The 18,054-nt window shown below is 39.8% G+C and overlaps 1 protein-coding gene across 2 annotated transcripts in view; it reads left to right on the top strand.

Moving 5' to 3' along the window:
- LOC123959709 (phosphatidylethanolamine-binding protein 4) overlaps positions 1-18,054 on the top strand; it is a 53,167-nt gene that overhangs the window by 19,374 nt on the left and 15,739 nt on the right. The window contains exon 4 of one of the 2 annotated variants that reach the window (XM_046033935.1): positions 3,753-3,851. The exons of the other annotated variant lie outside the window; for it this stretch is intronic. Within the exon in view, the coding sequence (XP_045889891.1) occupies positions 3,753-3,851 (99 nt within the window). The remainder of the gene's footprint in view (positions 1-3,752; positions 3,852-18,054) is intronic. 2 annotated transcript variants of the gene reach the window in all.

Genomic DNA, 18,054 nt, shown 5'->3' on the forward strand with positions numbered 1-18,054 from the left:
TATTACTTTGTCCATAGTATAAAAGTCTATACATCTTTGCTCTATGAATTCACTTGACTTAAATTATATATTTAGTTTAATAAAAAATGTGTTTTTAATACCTAATTTTAATACTACAAAAACAATAATCTGTTAGCTGAGATTGCTTTTGTTAATCATATGAAACATTTACTTCTACAGTCGTGTTTTAGAGTTTGTATTTTACTGTTTTTACACATCGATCTTTCAACCTTGCTCTAAGCTGCAGTCGATGGTTGTTAAGCCATCGCCGTCTCTTAATCACAACACAGATACCTGTTAATTACCAAACGAGTTCAAGTGTTTTTGCTACTTAAACAGGGATTTGAGATCGATGCCCTGGGTCGAGCGGTGAGCACAGTTGACCATTTAATGAATCATTGTGGGTTCTGTGTGAAGAGACTGAAGGAGATGAAGAACAGGGAGGATAAAGCAATGGGTATATTAATAGGCAGCTGCACGGACGACACTGTTTCGTATTGGGTCAGGGATAAAGCATGAACTTGTAAACTCACAGAGGGGCCTCTCCTCCCTCCCTCCCTCACTCCCTCCCTCTCACTAACTCACTCTCGCCCTTCGTGGTGTCATCAGTTAGCAGAGCTGGGCTCGATAGCCCAGGCAGCTCTATGAGAGCAGCGATTAGACATCTTTCTGATTCCCATCCCCAGCAGAGTTCACTCAAAGGTAAGCCAGTGGTTTACATCCTCAGAGACACTGGTCTTCCTCTGCCTTTGTTCTTCAGTGTCTTCTGTTTTGCAAATACTGTATCTATTCGATGCTATTGGCATGGAGTGGGAGTTTCATGTCACCTCCTGAAAATCCAACAAAAATATGAAATTATTATTTTTTTTTTAAATACACATGCGTTTGTATCATATATAATCATGGAGAGGTATTAAGTTCATGTATTCAGTATATGACTCCACCCCTCAGTCTCTATAGCACCTCCCCCTTTCTTCTCTACCACTGACCAGTAGCTGTGACAGAGGCGGCTGCGGGGTTTATTCCAGCCGCCTGCCGTCTGAGTTGTGGTCCCAGTGGGCCATTTTGCTGTGATCACAGCAGGCAGTGGGAGGTTAATCCCGAGAGACAGACTCAATCTGCCCCCACCTCCAGCCTGCACCCAGGAGCCTCACATCACCTCCTCTATAATGGCCCGATGAAGGTCTGTGGCCAACACCTACCCAAATTTCACTTCTGCTCTAAGCTCTCGGATTTTTATGACATTTTAAAAGTCCTATAGACACAATTACACAGCTTAACAGAGCGGGCAGATGACCTCTAAACTATTTTACCGTACTCTTAAGTTAAGTAGATAAGAGATTACACATGAAAATTAAAGCAATATGCAGTAGCTTTGTGTTTCCAAAAAACACAAAATGTAGTATCATCAGTGATAGATTTGATTAGCTGCAGTGTAAAAGCAAATCTAAATTTCTAATTATCATCAAGGCTCAAATGTTAAGTTTCCTCATTAGTATTAGTGAGTAATATTAATAACATATTTTTGGAAAATGTGTGCCTTCCAAGATCCAGCTATGAGAATTAGCTCCTCCGTTTAAAAACATGTTTTGATATACATTTAGTTTGTTCGAGCCCTGATAAATTATTTCAGATGGCAGAATATGCATCTGTTTTTCCCTGGAGTCTTTCACACATATCTGTGCGTAATTAATGTGGATTTTGACAGATGGAGAAAAAAAATGTCCTTGTAAGAGAGAAGGGTACATGCCACAATGTGTGAAGTGCAAGCATGGAGGGAGCCTCTTGCTGCCCATGCCAGCTGGACCAGCCAGATTCTTACAGGTAGAAATTCATGCACTAAATGTGTTCAGAAATCATTGAAATTCAGTGCCCACCATAAATAGGACATGTTTTTGTTGTTATAGTTGGAAATAAATGTGAACTGTTCTTAATACTGTTCTACATTTGGCTTTGGGAAAACTAAGCCTGTCCTATGCAGTGTATCTCCATCCATGGTAACGTTCGTGAAATATCCAATAAAGTGCTATTCCTTTCAATGATAATTGTGACTGGAGGTCATTTTAAATTTAAATGCTTAAATTGCCTTTTAGTTTGTGTGTGCGTGTGTATGTGTGTGTGTGTGTGTGTGTGTGTGTGTGTGTGTGTGTGTGTGTGTGCTGTTGTCTGAAACCATGTTATTTTTGAATGCATCAGGGCCTGACTTAAATATTAGTGTAACTACATTATCACAGTGTCTTTGCCTGGTAGCAAACATGTACAAATGAGGATTACAACTCTTCAGAAGGCAACAGGTCATGGTTGGTAAGCTGCCCGGGGGGGTCACTGATATAGAGTCACTTTTGACAGGCTGTGGAGGAGGCTCTATTGTTGCTGGTGTGTCTGGATGTTACCTGCAGGCACTATCGCTGAGACTACAGTATTATCCTATTATTAGGCTTAGTTGTTTACGCTTATTACTGCTTGTCAGGTAGGCAGAGAATCCTTCTGAAAATGAGCATCTGCAGAAAAATACATGACTACTTTATCTCATTCAAGTACACTGGCTTACGATAATTTTCAGAGGCCTTTAAGAATGTCATGATCATACACAACAAACAGAAATTCAAGGTTTATGTTTACATGCAAACATTTGATTGAATAAAATGTTGCTTTGCGCCACAAACAACACTGTTGGCTGTCAGTGTAAAGATGTAAGAAATGCTGCATCTGTTTTATATGTATTAAAGCTGATATCATTATGGTCTTGCTTCAGTTACAAGTACATATACAGTAAGAGGACATCGTGGATCGAAACAGCCTCGATTAATGTCTAATGTTTGTAGAAGAAGTGAACAAAATAAAAAAAGCCCATCATATGGTCTGGCAGATTTTAGGCACAGGACCAGGGATGACAAATGTGCTCTTGCAATAATTCAATCTGCTCTCATAATTCTCTAACTTTTAGGGACAGACAGAATGAAATTTTTCCGGCAGTTTAGCCGCCAAGTCAACGTCCAATAACTGTGATCAAGTGTTAGTTAAGATGCTTTTTCTCTCACTTTATCTATTGACAGATTGAGGGGTACAAAGATACTGGGTAAGTGGCAGAAAGTTACTGTGAATATGTTAACGAGAGGATTTGGTATATGATCCAAAATGTTGTCATTTCATTGATGTCACAGTAATGATATTAAGTTTTAAGGAATAACCGAGAAAAGACAGAGCTGTACTTTTGCTAAAAAAAGACTGTACTTCAGCTGCCGATTAGCATGGCTACAAAACATATTCTCGTGTTGTTGCCTTTTTATAAAAATACTGTTTTATGGAATTTTTTCCCTTAGCAACATTTCAGCCTTGACAGCTGGAGTGCAAAGCCAAACAAAAGGCAAACCCAACCGAACTGAGTTTGTCAGCTTTGTTTACTCAGTCGACAAATCAAGTGACTACGTAAAAAAACAAACAAACATACATTTTATGAATAGAATAAAATTCACCCTTTGCATCATTTTTAGGTAAAATAAGTGAATGCTAAGAAAGTAAAGTGAGGCATCTGTTTTCTAAGTATTTAAACTAAGCATTGTTAGCTGCAGAGATGTCTGTCAAGCCTCGGGCAATGTGATGCACAAACAGCACATGGCTGCATTTAGAAAGGGATCAAGCACCGCTGTTACTGGAACTGCCTCTGGGCCAATCACAACATGTGTAGTACTGTAGTAAAGAACTTTGTCTGTATTAAAAGTAATAATAAATGAATCTCCTCCTGTTTGTAGAACAAAATGTATGCTCTGGTGATGGTTGACCCTGATGCTCCAAGCCGCACCAAACCAACATCTGCTTACTGGAGGCACTGGCTGGTGGTGGACATACAGGTACAGGAATTCTGCAATAACATCTGCTTTCACTTAAAAACAGCCTAATGTGTTTTGATGATGGTGACACAAACATCATTTGTTATTGGATTTGGAACTCATATGGTACAAATTTATACAAGTCGTTTTGGGATTTTTTTATTTTTCTCTTGAAAATTGTGCATTTTCATAATCTCGGGGTCTCACTTGGCATGTCTTGTGTTTACATGCTGCACTTGGGCCGATCGCAAGGCTGAAAAATTATGAATGGTTTTTAAGCCTAACTTAGTGAAAAAAAGGATGCCAAGTTCAAAAAATGTTAATTTTTCATATCATGTATCTTGTGCAATAAATGCCTGTGACAAAAGTGTGGGAGTAAGTCTTTCTAAATGGCTGTGAAAGTTTGCAAGGCCCTGTCAGCAGCAATTTCCCTCTGCTGCAGAGAGCCTGGGACATGTCAATGCAGGCGTGTGAGACTGAGATTGAGGAGAGCAGCATGCGAGGCGCACACTCTTTCTCCCATAGAGCTCCAGTCCCTCAGCTCCCCCTCCAGTGGAGAGATCTTGGCAGAGTGTCCTCCCTTCATCTGTTCCCCCAGGCAGAGCAGCTCCCCCAATGATCCACACTTCTCCATATTTTACACCCCCGAAATGGGCACAGCTCCGATCCCCTTATTTCTCTTCATATTTCACTCCTTTTTATCCATTCGTTTGTGTGTTTTCACAGTCTTGCATTCTAACGCCAAATGCGTGTTGAGTTGTTGATTGCCTCAAATATTTGGAGGTTTGCAGACATTTTATAATCCCGCGGGAACCGGGAGATCAACCCAGTAGATTAAGACTAGTGGTCTGAAAAACAACCACACAAAGATGCTTCAGTGATGTATCACTGCTCCTGTTTCATTTTATAAGGCGTAGTTGCAAGTAAATGCCACATTGATTCAAAGATCCAAATGTGATATATCTGGGATACATATTTTAGTAAACCTTTCAATGGGTATCATTTCAGAATTGTGTGATTCAGCTCGGTGCTGTGCTTTAGAGATGATTTATGCAACCACATTCCTGCTTGCCTGGAAGAATCTGTGGATATTTACCTCATATCACTCTCATGCCAATGATATACAAAAAAAACTAGTAATTTCCACTTTATAAAATTGCATTAGGCATCACCTTTGCTTCTTATTTTTAAGCCCATAAAGTCTGTCTGGCCGTGTGACCAGCTGTGAATAAACAAATGTCTTTCAAGCACTCAGACAGACCACATTCTCTCTAGCAATTCAATTTCCTGTCACTTGTGTGGGTGTTGACCTGCGTTGCCCATGTTAGGATTGGCCAATGTGACAGGATGTTTTTTCCGATTGTGACTGGTGGTTGGTCAGAAGGGTTAATGAGCCTTTTGAGTGATGCCAACTCGTAGTGGGAGGTGTTTAATTGACCAGGGTGGCTAGGTGACATCACACAACCTCAGTTTTGTTATTTCAAGTGTCGATGTGAATGTTGGATTTTGTTTCAGTGCAGTTTTAGTGATTTTTGACAGCAATGTAGGTCAGTTTATGAATTATTGCATTCATATAATAAAAGACTAAACTATATGATTGAGAAATGCTTCATTTGTTCTCTGTAATTTTGTTGCATCGGGGTTTAAGGTGAAGAGAGTCAAGTACTGTACAGTAAAATGTTTGGTATGTAAATTGCTATTTCTGGCAATGTGTTTGATGATAGATTTGTTTGTAAAGCCAAGAATTTTCTTTGGCTAAGTCAGGGGTCATGCTTTCCTATGTCAAATGGATCAGTGTTTTGATCCTCACTCGTCAAACAGTACGAGCTGCAGCAGCAGTATTCTTTTCATATATATTCATTAGTCCAAGGTCAGACAGTCTTGGCCTAGTTTGTAGATGTTTTCATAATTAGTGTGTATTCTTTATCCATATCCACATTTATGAAGGTAAAGATTTCCTTAAGTCAGCCGAGAGTGAAGTGAGGTCAGGCTGGACTGGGCAACATGGCGCCAAAGATTTACACTGATTCTTCAGCGAAGGTCTCATTAGAGAAGTGATGGTAACGGAACAAGGACGCAGTGGAATAACCCATGTATTATAGACCCATCACTCACCTTGTTTTGAACTGCAATATGTAGCTAGCTCTTCACATATCAAAAACATGTACTGAGGATCTCCTCACTATGTGTCAGCCTGCCAAAACCCTCTTGAACCACAAATAGAGGTGTTTGAGAGCCTGGTATTTGTTGCCACATACTTTACAGTATTCCACTGTACTGTACTCACAGCATCTACAACTACACTGTGGATTTTCATGCTAATTTAGCATAAGATATAGAAACAGACAGATGTAATGGTCTTCCTGAAGAGAAAAGGCTTTGTTTACTCTTGATACACTTTAATAAAAAATCCTAAATCCTAAATTTCTGATGGGCTCTTCTGGATTGATGATATATAAAAACTTGAATTGCATTTTAGGAAGACCTTTTTTGTTAGTATTATCTCATAGGCCAGGTTATCTTGGGGGTCTTGTCTGATGTACCCTCCAAAGCAACTAGAGAAAAGCTGAAGTTATAAAAAAAAAAAACAGGGTTAAAGTTTTCAGGGTGACTTCATGCTTTTTAGCCTGATTACTTTGCAGCAAAATATCATTGACTATAGACCATATATGAGACCTAAAAACTGCTCAAGTGAATATAGCACTGCTCCTCAGCTAGGCCAGTTACCTTGTAGCAGAATTAGTTGAACTGTTTGTACTCTCCATAGCTTGATTTAGGCAAACTAAATGACCAAAATGTTACTTAATTGAACCCATGACAAAGCTACAGGTACTACTGTAGGAGGAAGAAAACAAGTCAACTTAGCTTTAGCTAGGGCTCGCTGTCATCAGCAAGCTTCAGCTGGATTTGTCTTTCTTGTTTTGACTGTTTTGTTTTTAGCTGTTTTCTGTTTTACATTTCTGTGGCATAAAAATAATTATATGTTAAAACAAATTCCACAAGTCAGACTCTGGTCTTAACTACATTTTGACTCAATGTCTAGTTACTACTAGACTATTTGGCTTTGTAAGTCCATGTGGGCTGGGCACTTGTATGCACATGGTACAATAAATAACATACATAACTCACTACATACAAACTATATCTTTTTAGCTTTATTCATCCATGTAAGCATCAACACACATTTATAAATATGCAGAATAACCATTCAGCTAGATGCTTTGTACAATCATAATTTAATGTTAATATCAGGTGTCAAATCTATTTAACTGGCTGTATCATTTATCACATCATTACATTTGACTGCAGAGAAGAATTTACTCCAGCAGTTAAGTGTAAACTGTGTGGCTGGGTGTCTCGTTTTCTCCCACCAGCTGTCCAGTTTCTTTTAGAACTAACATTATTAGATGCTGTATGTGCATTTTCTTTGCAACTGCCCATTTTCAATGACCCCTCGAGCTACAGAAACAGTAATTTAGAATCTTCTGCAACACACTCTGTGTTTTACATCAATTATGGACAATTACCAAAATAACCATCAACAGATTGTTGTCTAGCTCTCTAAGTCAAATTCCAGATTGTGAGCCTCTCCCTCCCTCTATCTTCTCTCCCAGAGTCTAAATCAATGCAGATGTTCCGGTATGGTCTCGCAGCGATAATTACTGTAACAAGCAAATCATTAGTATGTGAATAGAGGCAGCTTATATGAATACAGCACTGGGTTTTACTTTTACTCATTAATACTTATTCTCTCATTACAGTTTAAGGTTTGTGAGTCAATATGATGCAATATGAACTTGCACAAGAGTGCTACAGTTAAAGCCCTTTCCTGCTCTGAGAAAAGGTGTTTATTATCACTGTAAAATCCCATTTAAACAGCGATGCATAGCCTTAGGTTTTTTATAGATTTTTTTTCTTACTTTTTATGATTTATGAACTTTCTCTGCTGAGGGTTTTTATACATGTAAGGTGTTAGCTGTGTGAAATACTTGTTGTGTTTTATACTAGTGGTGTGCAGAGAAGTTAACATAGGAATAATCATTTCCAGTGCCTCAAATTATTTTTTCAAATAATTCTATAAAAAAAACAAAAATGTATGCTTTATGTATATATCCACCACAAGTATTGAGGCTATAAGTTTTGTTGATGTTTGATTGGATTGGATAGCAGTTTTCTTATTGACAAGCTACATGAGATACATTTTAAACAAAAGAAGAAATTTATGACCCATCCTGGCTGTGGTCATTCAGTCAACATAGTTCTTCATTTCCAAATTCACTTCACTAAAGTCATTGCATTGGAAGCCATCATATGTTTGTTAACTTCCTCTCCCTGGCTAATTGAAAGCCAGTTGGCCAGTTCAGCACACGGCATGCTATGCTCATTATTATGGTGCATGAGGGATGTGCATGCTTTAACATCCATCTCTGTTGTAGCAGCTCCCAAAGGGGGACAAAGACTGTGTTCTGCTGCTGGTCAGGCAAATACAAACAGTGAAGTATTGTGACTATATCAGACCAGCTGGCTTTGTGTTTGTGAATTCTGCAGCCTACAGAGATCGTCTGCTCCACACCTCAAGATGTCTTTTAACTGCAAACTATTAGGCGTGTAACTCCTTAACAGCACTTCATTCAAAAAGGATAACTCTGGTATTATTTTGTCTCTTTCTTATTATCAACCACTCACTCAAAAGGCCAAAATCCAAACTGAATGCTTTGTCCTGCAAACATTTTTGTATTGTTTGTGTAGCGTTGATTGCTGTATAATGAAGAAGAAGTGTGTGTAAACCAATGTAATGACTTGGCTCTTTTATTAGCATCTCATATTTTGAGGAACAATAGAAATTCATGTCACAGAGGAATAAGCTAGTTGTGGTTGTACAGACAATATTGGCTAATGGGATGAATACGTTTTTAATTACTTTTAAGGAGACAGTAATAAAAAGATAAAAGTAATCTTATCCATAAAAAGTGCACCCAGAGCAGTTCTTTAGTCAAGTATGGAACTTTCTCTTTGTCTTGTCACAGAAACTATATTGCATATAAACAGTGTGACTAGGGTAATACAGGTATGTCTTTATCTTGTTAAGTTATGGTTGATGAAGTTTGATGATCATGATCATGATGAAGTTTTGCAAAAATAGTCTCAGCCACAAATCATTAGTGTCTCATTAGCAGCAAATGATAGTACTGGTTGTTGAAATTAAATTTTTTGCCTCTGCAATAGCCTTGGAGTTTGTTTTAGCAAAATACCTATCCAATATAGCAAATAAACATACATAATTGTATTGTTCTTTATCCTGTAATTATCTCTACTGTGGCATGTTATGATTTAAGCGTTTATTTTTGACAGACAGCTGCCCCCATATGGAAGCCAAAAACAGTTTCCCAAAGGCCATGCGAACCATAGCTAGCTTCATTGTGAGAACAAAGAACCATTGGTATTATTCATAATTAAACTCTTATTGTGTACTGCTGAATATTTCCATTCTTCTGCCTCTCTCCTGCTCACTCTCGTTTCCCCTCTCGGTACTTTGCACCTCGTGCTGGGAACATCTGTCTGGCGTCAGAGTGGAGCCTGGCTGTGCAGATTGGAGCAGGTAGAGGAGCACATTGTAGCCCAGCTAATGATGAGAGTGTCTGCCCTCTCTCTTGGAGGAGACGCAAGCTGCTGCTTCACGCTCGCTCACTCCACTCATACGCCCAGGGAAACAGATTTCCAAACATATGCAGTATGTTTTTAATCCAGTTGAGCACTTCATTTCCCAGCAAACACAAATAACCTTACGGGACATCCATATCTTATGACAAGGGGGTGGGCGCAAAGCAATTGAACAATTTTCCTTTTTAATGTGATTTTTTTTTTTTTGCCCCACCAAAGTTGCTAAACATGCTCATAACCCAGGTTAACAGTTGCTTGTTTATGGTTTCACAAACTTTTACACAGACGTGCCTCCTGGCTCCCAAGTCATATGAAGCAACTTTATCCAATCTAAACTCCACTCTGTGCACCTGTTGTCATCCTTTGTTTAAACTGAAAGTGACAGCGTAAACACATGTTACTTGAATGAAGTGCCTTAAAGAATTTGAACAGATTGTTGCCAATACTATATATATGTGAGAAGTAAATAAAGCACCTGTTAACAGTACATAATTAAGAGTTGTGCCAGAATCTAAATGTTTTAGGTTTTAAGATAAATTTCCAAGAAGTCCAAAAACAGCTTGCATTTTGTATTGGACATTTTTATATTGCAGCTTGAATTAGTTTGACCCTGATAAAGTTTACATGCAGGTCATTCATCTTTTTTCATAACTATCCGAAACCTCCCTTGGTACAAGTCAACAATAGCCCTTAACATCAAGGCACAGCTGGAGGTGCTTAACATTTAGAGCAGTGCTCATCCTGCTGTCAGCTACAGCCAGACAAATGTCAGAGGTGGTACTACATGGAGTTCAGCTTTTGGAAGTCATTCCCTCACTAAACCTCTCAGCCAGATTAGCTTGCTAGTGGTGGTTAGTTTGTCTTTTTTTTTACTGTAGCTTGGCTTTTTGTTTTAGCTTTTGGAGTTTGACCTTTTCTAACTTATTTCCGTATTGAACTGTATGCGTGTGCTGTCAGCATGCATGCTGTGTGAAAGTGTTTAAAAGAGGCATATAGAAGAGGAACCAGTGATTTGTGGGGCATGCCCACTTCTTAGTGACAGTACCTGTCACTGTAGCTGTGTCTCTATTGCTCTGCTACACCTGGACCCCCCTTATTCTTGTGTATGGACTGTAATAATGCTATCGATCTTAGCTTACTTGCAGCTTATTAACAAACAGGTTCGTCTTCAGTGTGGGCTGCTGCTCTCACTGTTCTCCGCCACCTAAAGGGAGAATTACATAAGAATCCTCCGCTCAGTTGTCAGCTCCATCCCCCGTCCACACACACACACACACACACACACACACACACACACACACACACACACACACACACACACTACTGTAGCTGATAACCTACCATGCCTCTTGCCATCTCTATAACAACTGACCTCCCTGCTGTGGTTGCCGTGGTGAGATGATTGAGGAGGTTTCAGTGCATGAAGAACATGAGCTGCTATGGTTTCCTATCAGAAGCTGTGAATGCTGTTTGGACAGCGTTAGGAATAATCATCCATAAATTATAGTTTTCACATGTTGCCTAATAGTTTATTTCTTGGAAAACCTAATCCCTATTGATTTTGCCGTGCAATTTAATTCTATTACATTTCTTAATCATTTATTTTATTTAAGGAGGTAGGCCTACTGTGTGTCAGTGTGCTGCATTAATTTCTACCCTGCACACTGTCCTGGATATATCATGATTACTCTCCAAGAAAACAAGGACAACCTGGAAAGCCCTCTTTGATCCAGTCTGTCACACTATAGTCTAGTAGGTAAAAAAGGAGAACAGATTGGACCATCTCCATGCAAATGCAGTTTAAAAACCAGTAGCTCTGCACACATAAAGGCAATTCTTTTAATATGTGCCCCCTTTCTTCACACCCACGACCATTGTGTATAAAATCCTGTTTTTCCTGAAAAGATTTCTAGTCGCAGCCGCAGACAATGTTCCCCCACACAAGCTGTCGTCTTTGTCATACCCCCCTCCCCTCCTCTCCCCTCCACTTCAGTCAGTAAAGCAGGATCTCTGGCAGTCGGCCCCGCTTGCAAATTCATGTGTTTCAGGGTACAGGTGGGGGGCTTGCTGGAGTCTGCCTACCTGTTCCCCTGAAAACTGGTCAACTTTGACAGACATGGACGGACGGGGGGGACGGGCATAGAAAGCATAAGGGGGGGGGGGCGGGTAAATGAACAAATGTCAGGGTTAGTGGGGGGTTGCTGGGGCCGCGGCTGTGGAAAATGCTTCCTCTCAGGGGTGTCTCCTGATAGGGTACAGTGAAGGGGAGTGAGGCATGCTGATAAAAACAACTCACTAACAATTATGCTCACCTAAAATAGCCCTTACTTAAGTATATAGCATGCTTGCCAGTTAATTGTACACAAAAACAAAGACTTCACAAAAGACCTCCTGCAGCCAATGTATTTTCTTGTATTTTGGCATGATAATTAAGTGTGACAGCTATGAATGCAAAGTTGGCAGATATTATAGTGGCCTGTCTAACTCTACATACTGATTAATACTGTTTGTATTCCAAAAGTTTGGCTAAACTATAAAATTAGAAAATTCTAGTATAGGACAAAGAACTATGTTGTATAATGAACAAATCATTAGAACTGGTATAACCACTAGATTGTGTGTAATCAAATAAAGTGCACTCACATACCAGAAACAGATTGGTGTTGGAGGTATGACAATTATCTGTAGATGCTTGCAAATAGAAAAAAATATGTAGAACATAGTGTTGCTCTGTTTTGTGAATATCAAGTAATAATTGTTCCTATTTTTGTATTTTTGAGTACGAAGAGATGAGTCCTTTCTGTGCAGATTACAGCCCATGTCTGCTCCTAACCAAGCAGCTGACTGCATGGGATTTAATGACAGCGTTGCTAATATTCTCAGGAGATAATGCTTTTCATAATGGCAAGCGAAAAGCCTCCATCAATACAATGCCTTCAGTAGAAGCCAATATTTTGTCCGTGTTACACTTGAATAATTTGTGTACGATTGCTGCATTTCCTCAGAATTTTTCTCTGGATTTGTTCAACTTGTTCTTATTGATATGCTGTAGGACTAACAACCATAAAATCTCCTAAGACCTCTGATCTGTACTATTGACCATTATCATAGCCAAGAGGTTTGTTACAATGTGGTATTTTTATGCTACAGTTGGTAAGAAACCTGTTTACATTCCAGGGTGCTGTATAGTTCACTTCTCTCCGCAGCTCAGTCGGATTCCAAAGCACTGTATAGATTTCTTTCAGCTGATGAAATTAAAAAGACAGCAGTGTGTGTGTGGTGTGCCTTCCAGCAACGCGATTTGCCTGTGAGTTCACGATACGGGTTGAGAGGGGAGTTCCTTTGGGGGGGATTAAATAGCTCCCTCTCTTCCTTCCCTCCTCCCCTGCCCTCCATACTTGCAGAACACAAACAGCTTGCAGGGCTGTGCAGTACTTGTACAACATGTTTGCCACAGTGCTGCTCACAGGTAACAATAAGCCAAGGTCAAAGGTTAAGAGGGATTGTGGAGCACGGATTCTTTGTGCAAACGGGCACAGGAAACAGTGCCCATAGTATCGCTGGGAGAAAGAAAAAGTGAGAGACATAGAGAGCGAGTTGGCTTGGAAGATAGGGGGTATCAGAAAGAACAAGACTGGGGCCAGTTTCACGAAGATATGTTAGATGGGTCGATAAGGTTGCGACAGTTGTAGGTATGCTCTCTCTAATACCAGTTTTGATAATGATATTAAGCTTAAAATGGGCTGAAAGCTGTCTTTCCATTGTAACAATCGCACCTACTGACAACCAGAGACAATGACAGCATTGGTGTTTTGTTCAAACCATTTAAAATGACCCATGTTTATATGACCTTCTTTAAGGAGGGCAAAATATCATAATATGGAAAGTGTATGAATTTGAGCGGTGTTCTTGTCATAGGTTTCTTTTAACCACAAAAGCAATCTTTCCCTAACCTGAACTTAACTGAACTATGGAGTTACCTGAAATCAGGGGTGGAAGAAGTATTCAGATTTCTATTTAAGTAAAAGCAGTAATACCACAATGTCAAAATACTGAAAAAACTACTATATGCATGTACATGTAAGAAGCATTTTCATGTTAGACGTTCAAGTTGGAGTTCATTTTAACAACTTTATATACTGCAGTTGTATCTGCAGTTTATAAAGATGCTGAAGATGATCATGTTTTATTTAAAAACTATCTGTAAAGTAACTGGTAAAAACAGCTGAAAAATACATGTTGTGGAGTAGAAGTAAAAAACGTATACCTAAAGTCGCCTATCTATTTACCATAGGGATCTACTATAGCAGATCAGAAAACGGGTCATTTTTTTATCCAATTACAAATTTTGATATGAAGATTGTGGGGTCAAGTAACCATCAATGTCACCTGCTTACAAAAAAAGAGAAAAAATATATGTATTTTTATATATTTATATATTTTATTTCTCCAGAAAGGTTTACAGGTTTTGTAATTGAAAAGAGTTATTATTTACCCAGATTTACTCATATACAGAAAATTTTTACAGAAGATCGTGGAAAACAGTTTTGAGGAACCGATTAACTTGGACGACTCTGACTGTTTAAGCCATAGTGACAGTCTGCCTTTGTGAAACCAGATCCCTGCCTCCGTCAGGCTCTTTGAATGGGAAGGAGATTATCCATTTAATCTCTTAATCATGCACACTGTATACATAGTTGGTTCTGTGCCTAAAACTGTCCTGTCCTCTGTCCTGATCAGATGTATTATAGCCACCTTTTGCAATGATTCCCTCTTACCCACACGCTAATTCAGGTTAGCGCTGACACTGTTACACATGTTCCTCTCCAGCTGTCAGTATATTATACCCTTGGTGCCCTGTTAAAATGAAACCCAGACCAATGGTCCAGAAAATGGAATGTGAAAATATGTAGATTTTAAAACACAGCTTTTTAAAATCCCTTAATTCCCGCAAATGTATTCAGAATAAACGCAGATGTTTCATAACATCAGGTAACTGTACATTTTGCACAGTATATGTTCCCCAAAAGTAGGAATTAATAATGAAGATGCTTTTTGGCCTGAAATTGCTATTCAAACAATTATGTACTTAGTTTCTTCCAACAAATGCATTCCACATTATTGTTTTGCCTCATAGCAAAGCACCCAAAAGACTAAAACCTTTCATTTCAGCAAAGGCCGCTATTGGTCACCGTCAATAAAAGCATAAAAGCATTTATTTCCCACGTTTGTCAAATTAACAGCATACTCCATCTCCCATAGGACTTGTAAGGTTCATTAACCTTTCTGTGAAGTGGGACAGGTTTCCAGCAGTTACCATAACCTCTGTCTCGCTCCTACCTCAATTATAATAGAAGAATTAAACATCCAACGATTCAAAACAGTAATGCTGCCTCTTAAATCCCTTTGTACCAGCTCTCAGTTGTTAATGACTAAAGACACTGAATGAACTATAGAGTTATCAACAGATATAACCACGGACAGAAGCATATCAAATGGCTACTCTTAACAGCCGGGATTACTGACTGTACGGTTTTTGTTTGATGGCCAGATTTTAGTTAGTGTTTTTTACATGTAGGTTGCCTTTGTTGAATATAAATAACACAATTTTGGATTTATGGTACATACCCCAGTTATTATAAAATGATACAATTACAACTATAATATTAAAACTATGCCGCATCTGCGTTGAAACACTTGTGGCTGTTTATTAGTTTATTAATCATTGCAAATTGCAGAATATTTCACTAAAAATATTCCCATCTAGTTGCGCCATGGCTCACCTTCCTTCCAAAGTCAAAAGAATAGACTGACCTTGAACTAATTAGGTGGTCAATTACACGCCTGTTGATCTTTTTTAATTTCTTAATAATTAGATTAATTTTGTAGGCACAGAGTTCGTTCTCTTGTCCACCTACTCCACCTTCATCCTCCACCTCTTCCTCTCACTTCTTTTTCTCCTCCTCCTCCATGCCTAGGCCAACAATGTTTCAATACTCATTTATTTTGTGTCACCGTTCACACTTCTAAAACTATTTTAATTCTATGCCATTGACTGTTTTAATAAGCCTAATCTTTCTCTTCCACTCCCACCCGTTTATATCTCCCCCATTCTCTCATATATTAATCAAAACCCAGCACATGCCTGGATGTATTTGTAGCCATACAGCTTTATTATAACCTATTAATTTACTATCTCCATGGATTTATGGTCTTAGCTCTAGGAACTGCTGTAGCCATGGAGCAGTGAGGCCTTGTGTTTGTGTGTGCGTGTCCTCTGATGCTACTTGTAGGCAAGCTCAGGCTGGGATTTTCCAGTGCCACCCCCGTCAGTGGGAAGCCCTATATGGGGACATGTCAGCGCCTTGTTTGCTTGTTGTGCTGATGAAGCTGGGGGTGGGGCGAGTGGGCAGCCTTGTTCAGGTTCCAGGATTCCCTTCAAATGAGTCAGCCAGCCCCCTCTCAAACTGACTGTTACCTAGGGAACTCAGGCTTGGGCTTCCCTCAACAGTATTTAAGTACAGACTCATCAGCACCCATACTCACACACAGACACACACAGGAGCTGTAAGGGCTTGGAAGCAGCACCCAGGTTGGATGAAATTATCTTATTAAAACACTCTCACTTTGGCCTGTACTCTGCCCTGTTAGGCCCAATCTGCTCCATGAGAAAGAGATGACCAGCCCAGCACGGCCACTTTGTTAAGGCGAATTTGTAATGTATGCAAATTAGGCTGAATAGATGGGTGTGATAATGAGTTTGGGTGGCTAGTTTCTTAACTCAGTGATTTGAGTAATGGTATGCTTCCGTGCTAATGAGTACAGCCAATGTAATTTAGGTTTGGTACATCACAGGGTGTCGGGTGATGTCAGTGATGTCTGGAGTTCACTTAATAACTGGACTGTTTATGTTTCCAACTCAGTTCATTACCAAAGCCAAATGAGTTTCTTTACTAAAGCCATTAGTCTAGCAGGCTATTGTTAAGTGGGTTAATTTGTTGATGCACTGAAGCAGATCAAGGGTGACTCCCTCACTAGCTTTCACCCTGTCCTGCTGAGGCCAATCCATCCCGCTCAGCTGATCACCATTAGGTTGCTCTACCAACCAGTCACCCCAGACTCAAGCCCATTACTCTCACACAGGCTCATTTAGAGACTCCAGAAAAATTGATTATTAGGGTTGTGTTTGATTTAATAGGGGTCGACATGATACGCTTTCCAAAATCAAAAGGAGATTTAGCTGTTTATTTTGGTGATTATTTTGTGTTCACTTATTTTATTTATTCAGTGTAGTTCATTGGTATTCTTGTATTTTCCCTGTTGTGATGGGGGGTATTCAATACTTGAACACAAAAATCAAATCTACCTTGCACATGCTCTAACTGCTATACACATCTACCAGCAGCACAACCGCGAAGTAAAGGTTGCCTGCTATAAAATAAAGGCTGGCAATACTCCCAGTTCATGTTACGCTGGGTTTTGCCAGGGTCTGTTTGTGTGCCATCTTGATCTATCTAAGAAGAAGAAGATAGCGGGTTCACAACACACACCAGCTTTTGAAGAGCACCAGAGAGCTTCCAGTATAGGAATATGCTGTAGTTTTGGTTTGCAGTGTAGGTCAAAAGGTGAAGGTGCCATCTGTTAGCTCATGCCATACTTCAGCACCTGGTTCAGTCTCTTCACACTTGTTTTGCTTCCGTTACAATATAGAGCTATATACTGGATATGGGTTAGATGCCCCTTTCTGAAGTGAAGTTCACACAGTTGAACTGAGGGTCATTGTCTGTGGTAATAGAAACCATAGAGAAAAAAGCAGCTCTGTGACCGTGCACGTTGTATATACTCCACAGAGACCCCCTATAGCCTTTATAAATGAAAGTCGTAGACCACCACAGGAAACCATTGGTGGTCTGCTGCACCATAGAGCTCCCTGTAGATAAGGTCTCAGATGAGCTCCTAGGTCCTGGCTGGTAGGAACGTGGTTCCTCATGATGGCCTTGGCGTGTCTATACGATACCAGATCCGTTTGGTCAACGTCATGATGCCTAGGTGACCCTTGTCGGCCTCGACCTTGTCTGCAGCTGGCATCAATGACACAGACTCACTGGGCTATGCATATTTTACTCCACAATGACAGCTGATGTTGAATGTGACAGAAGTTGACTAGCTCTTTTGAGATCTGGCAAAGAGTACAAGGTAAACTGAAAAGTCAGGCAATCTTGCTGGTCTCTTTTCACTCATTACTCTAGAGCATCTTCGTCATCCCGTCCTTTTAAATTCAGACATGGAAGATTACACTGAAGTATTCCATTTCCAGCTTCCTAACTAAGTCCCCTAGTTGAGCAGTCATGTGAATTCTGTCTTCCACTTTGGAAAAAAACTGTGTTTAACCTGTAAACGGTGAGGTTCGGTGCGACACAGACTTTTAATTCACAATAACCCTGCAAATGAATGGGCTGATTACTGAGGCGAAGATGAGGAGGCAGTCATAAGCACTTGGCTTGAGTGGAATAGGCGGTGGGGGGGGGGGGGGGGTTGGCTGTGGGGGTACAAGTCCAGCCTC

This window comes from Micropterus dolomieu, linkage group LG21 (genome assembly GCF_021292245.1).
Source record: "Micropterus dolomieu isolate WLL.071019.BEF.003 ecotype Adirondacks linkage group LG21, ASM2129224v1, whole genome shotgun sequence".
Lineage (NCBI taxonomy): Eukaryota > Metazoa > Chordata > Actinopteri > Centrarchiformes > Centrarchidae > Micropterus > Micropterus dolomieu.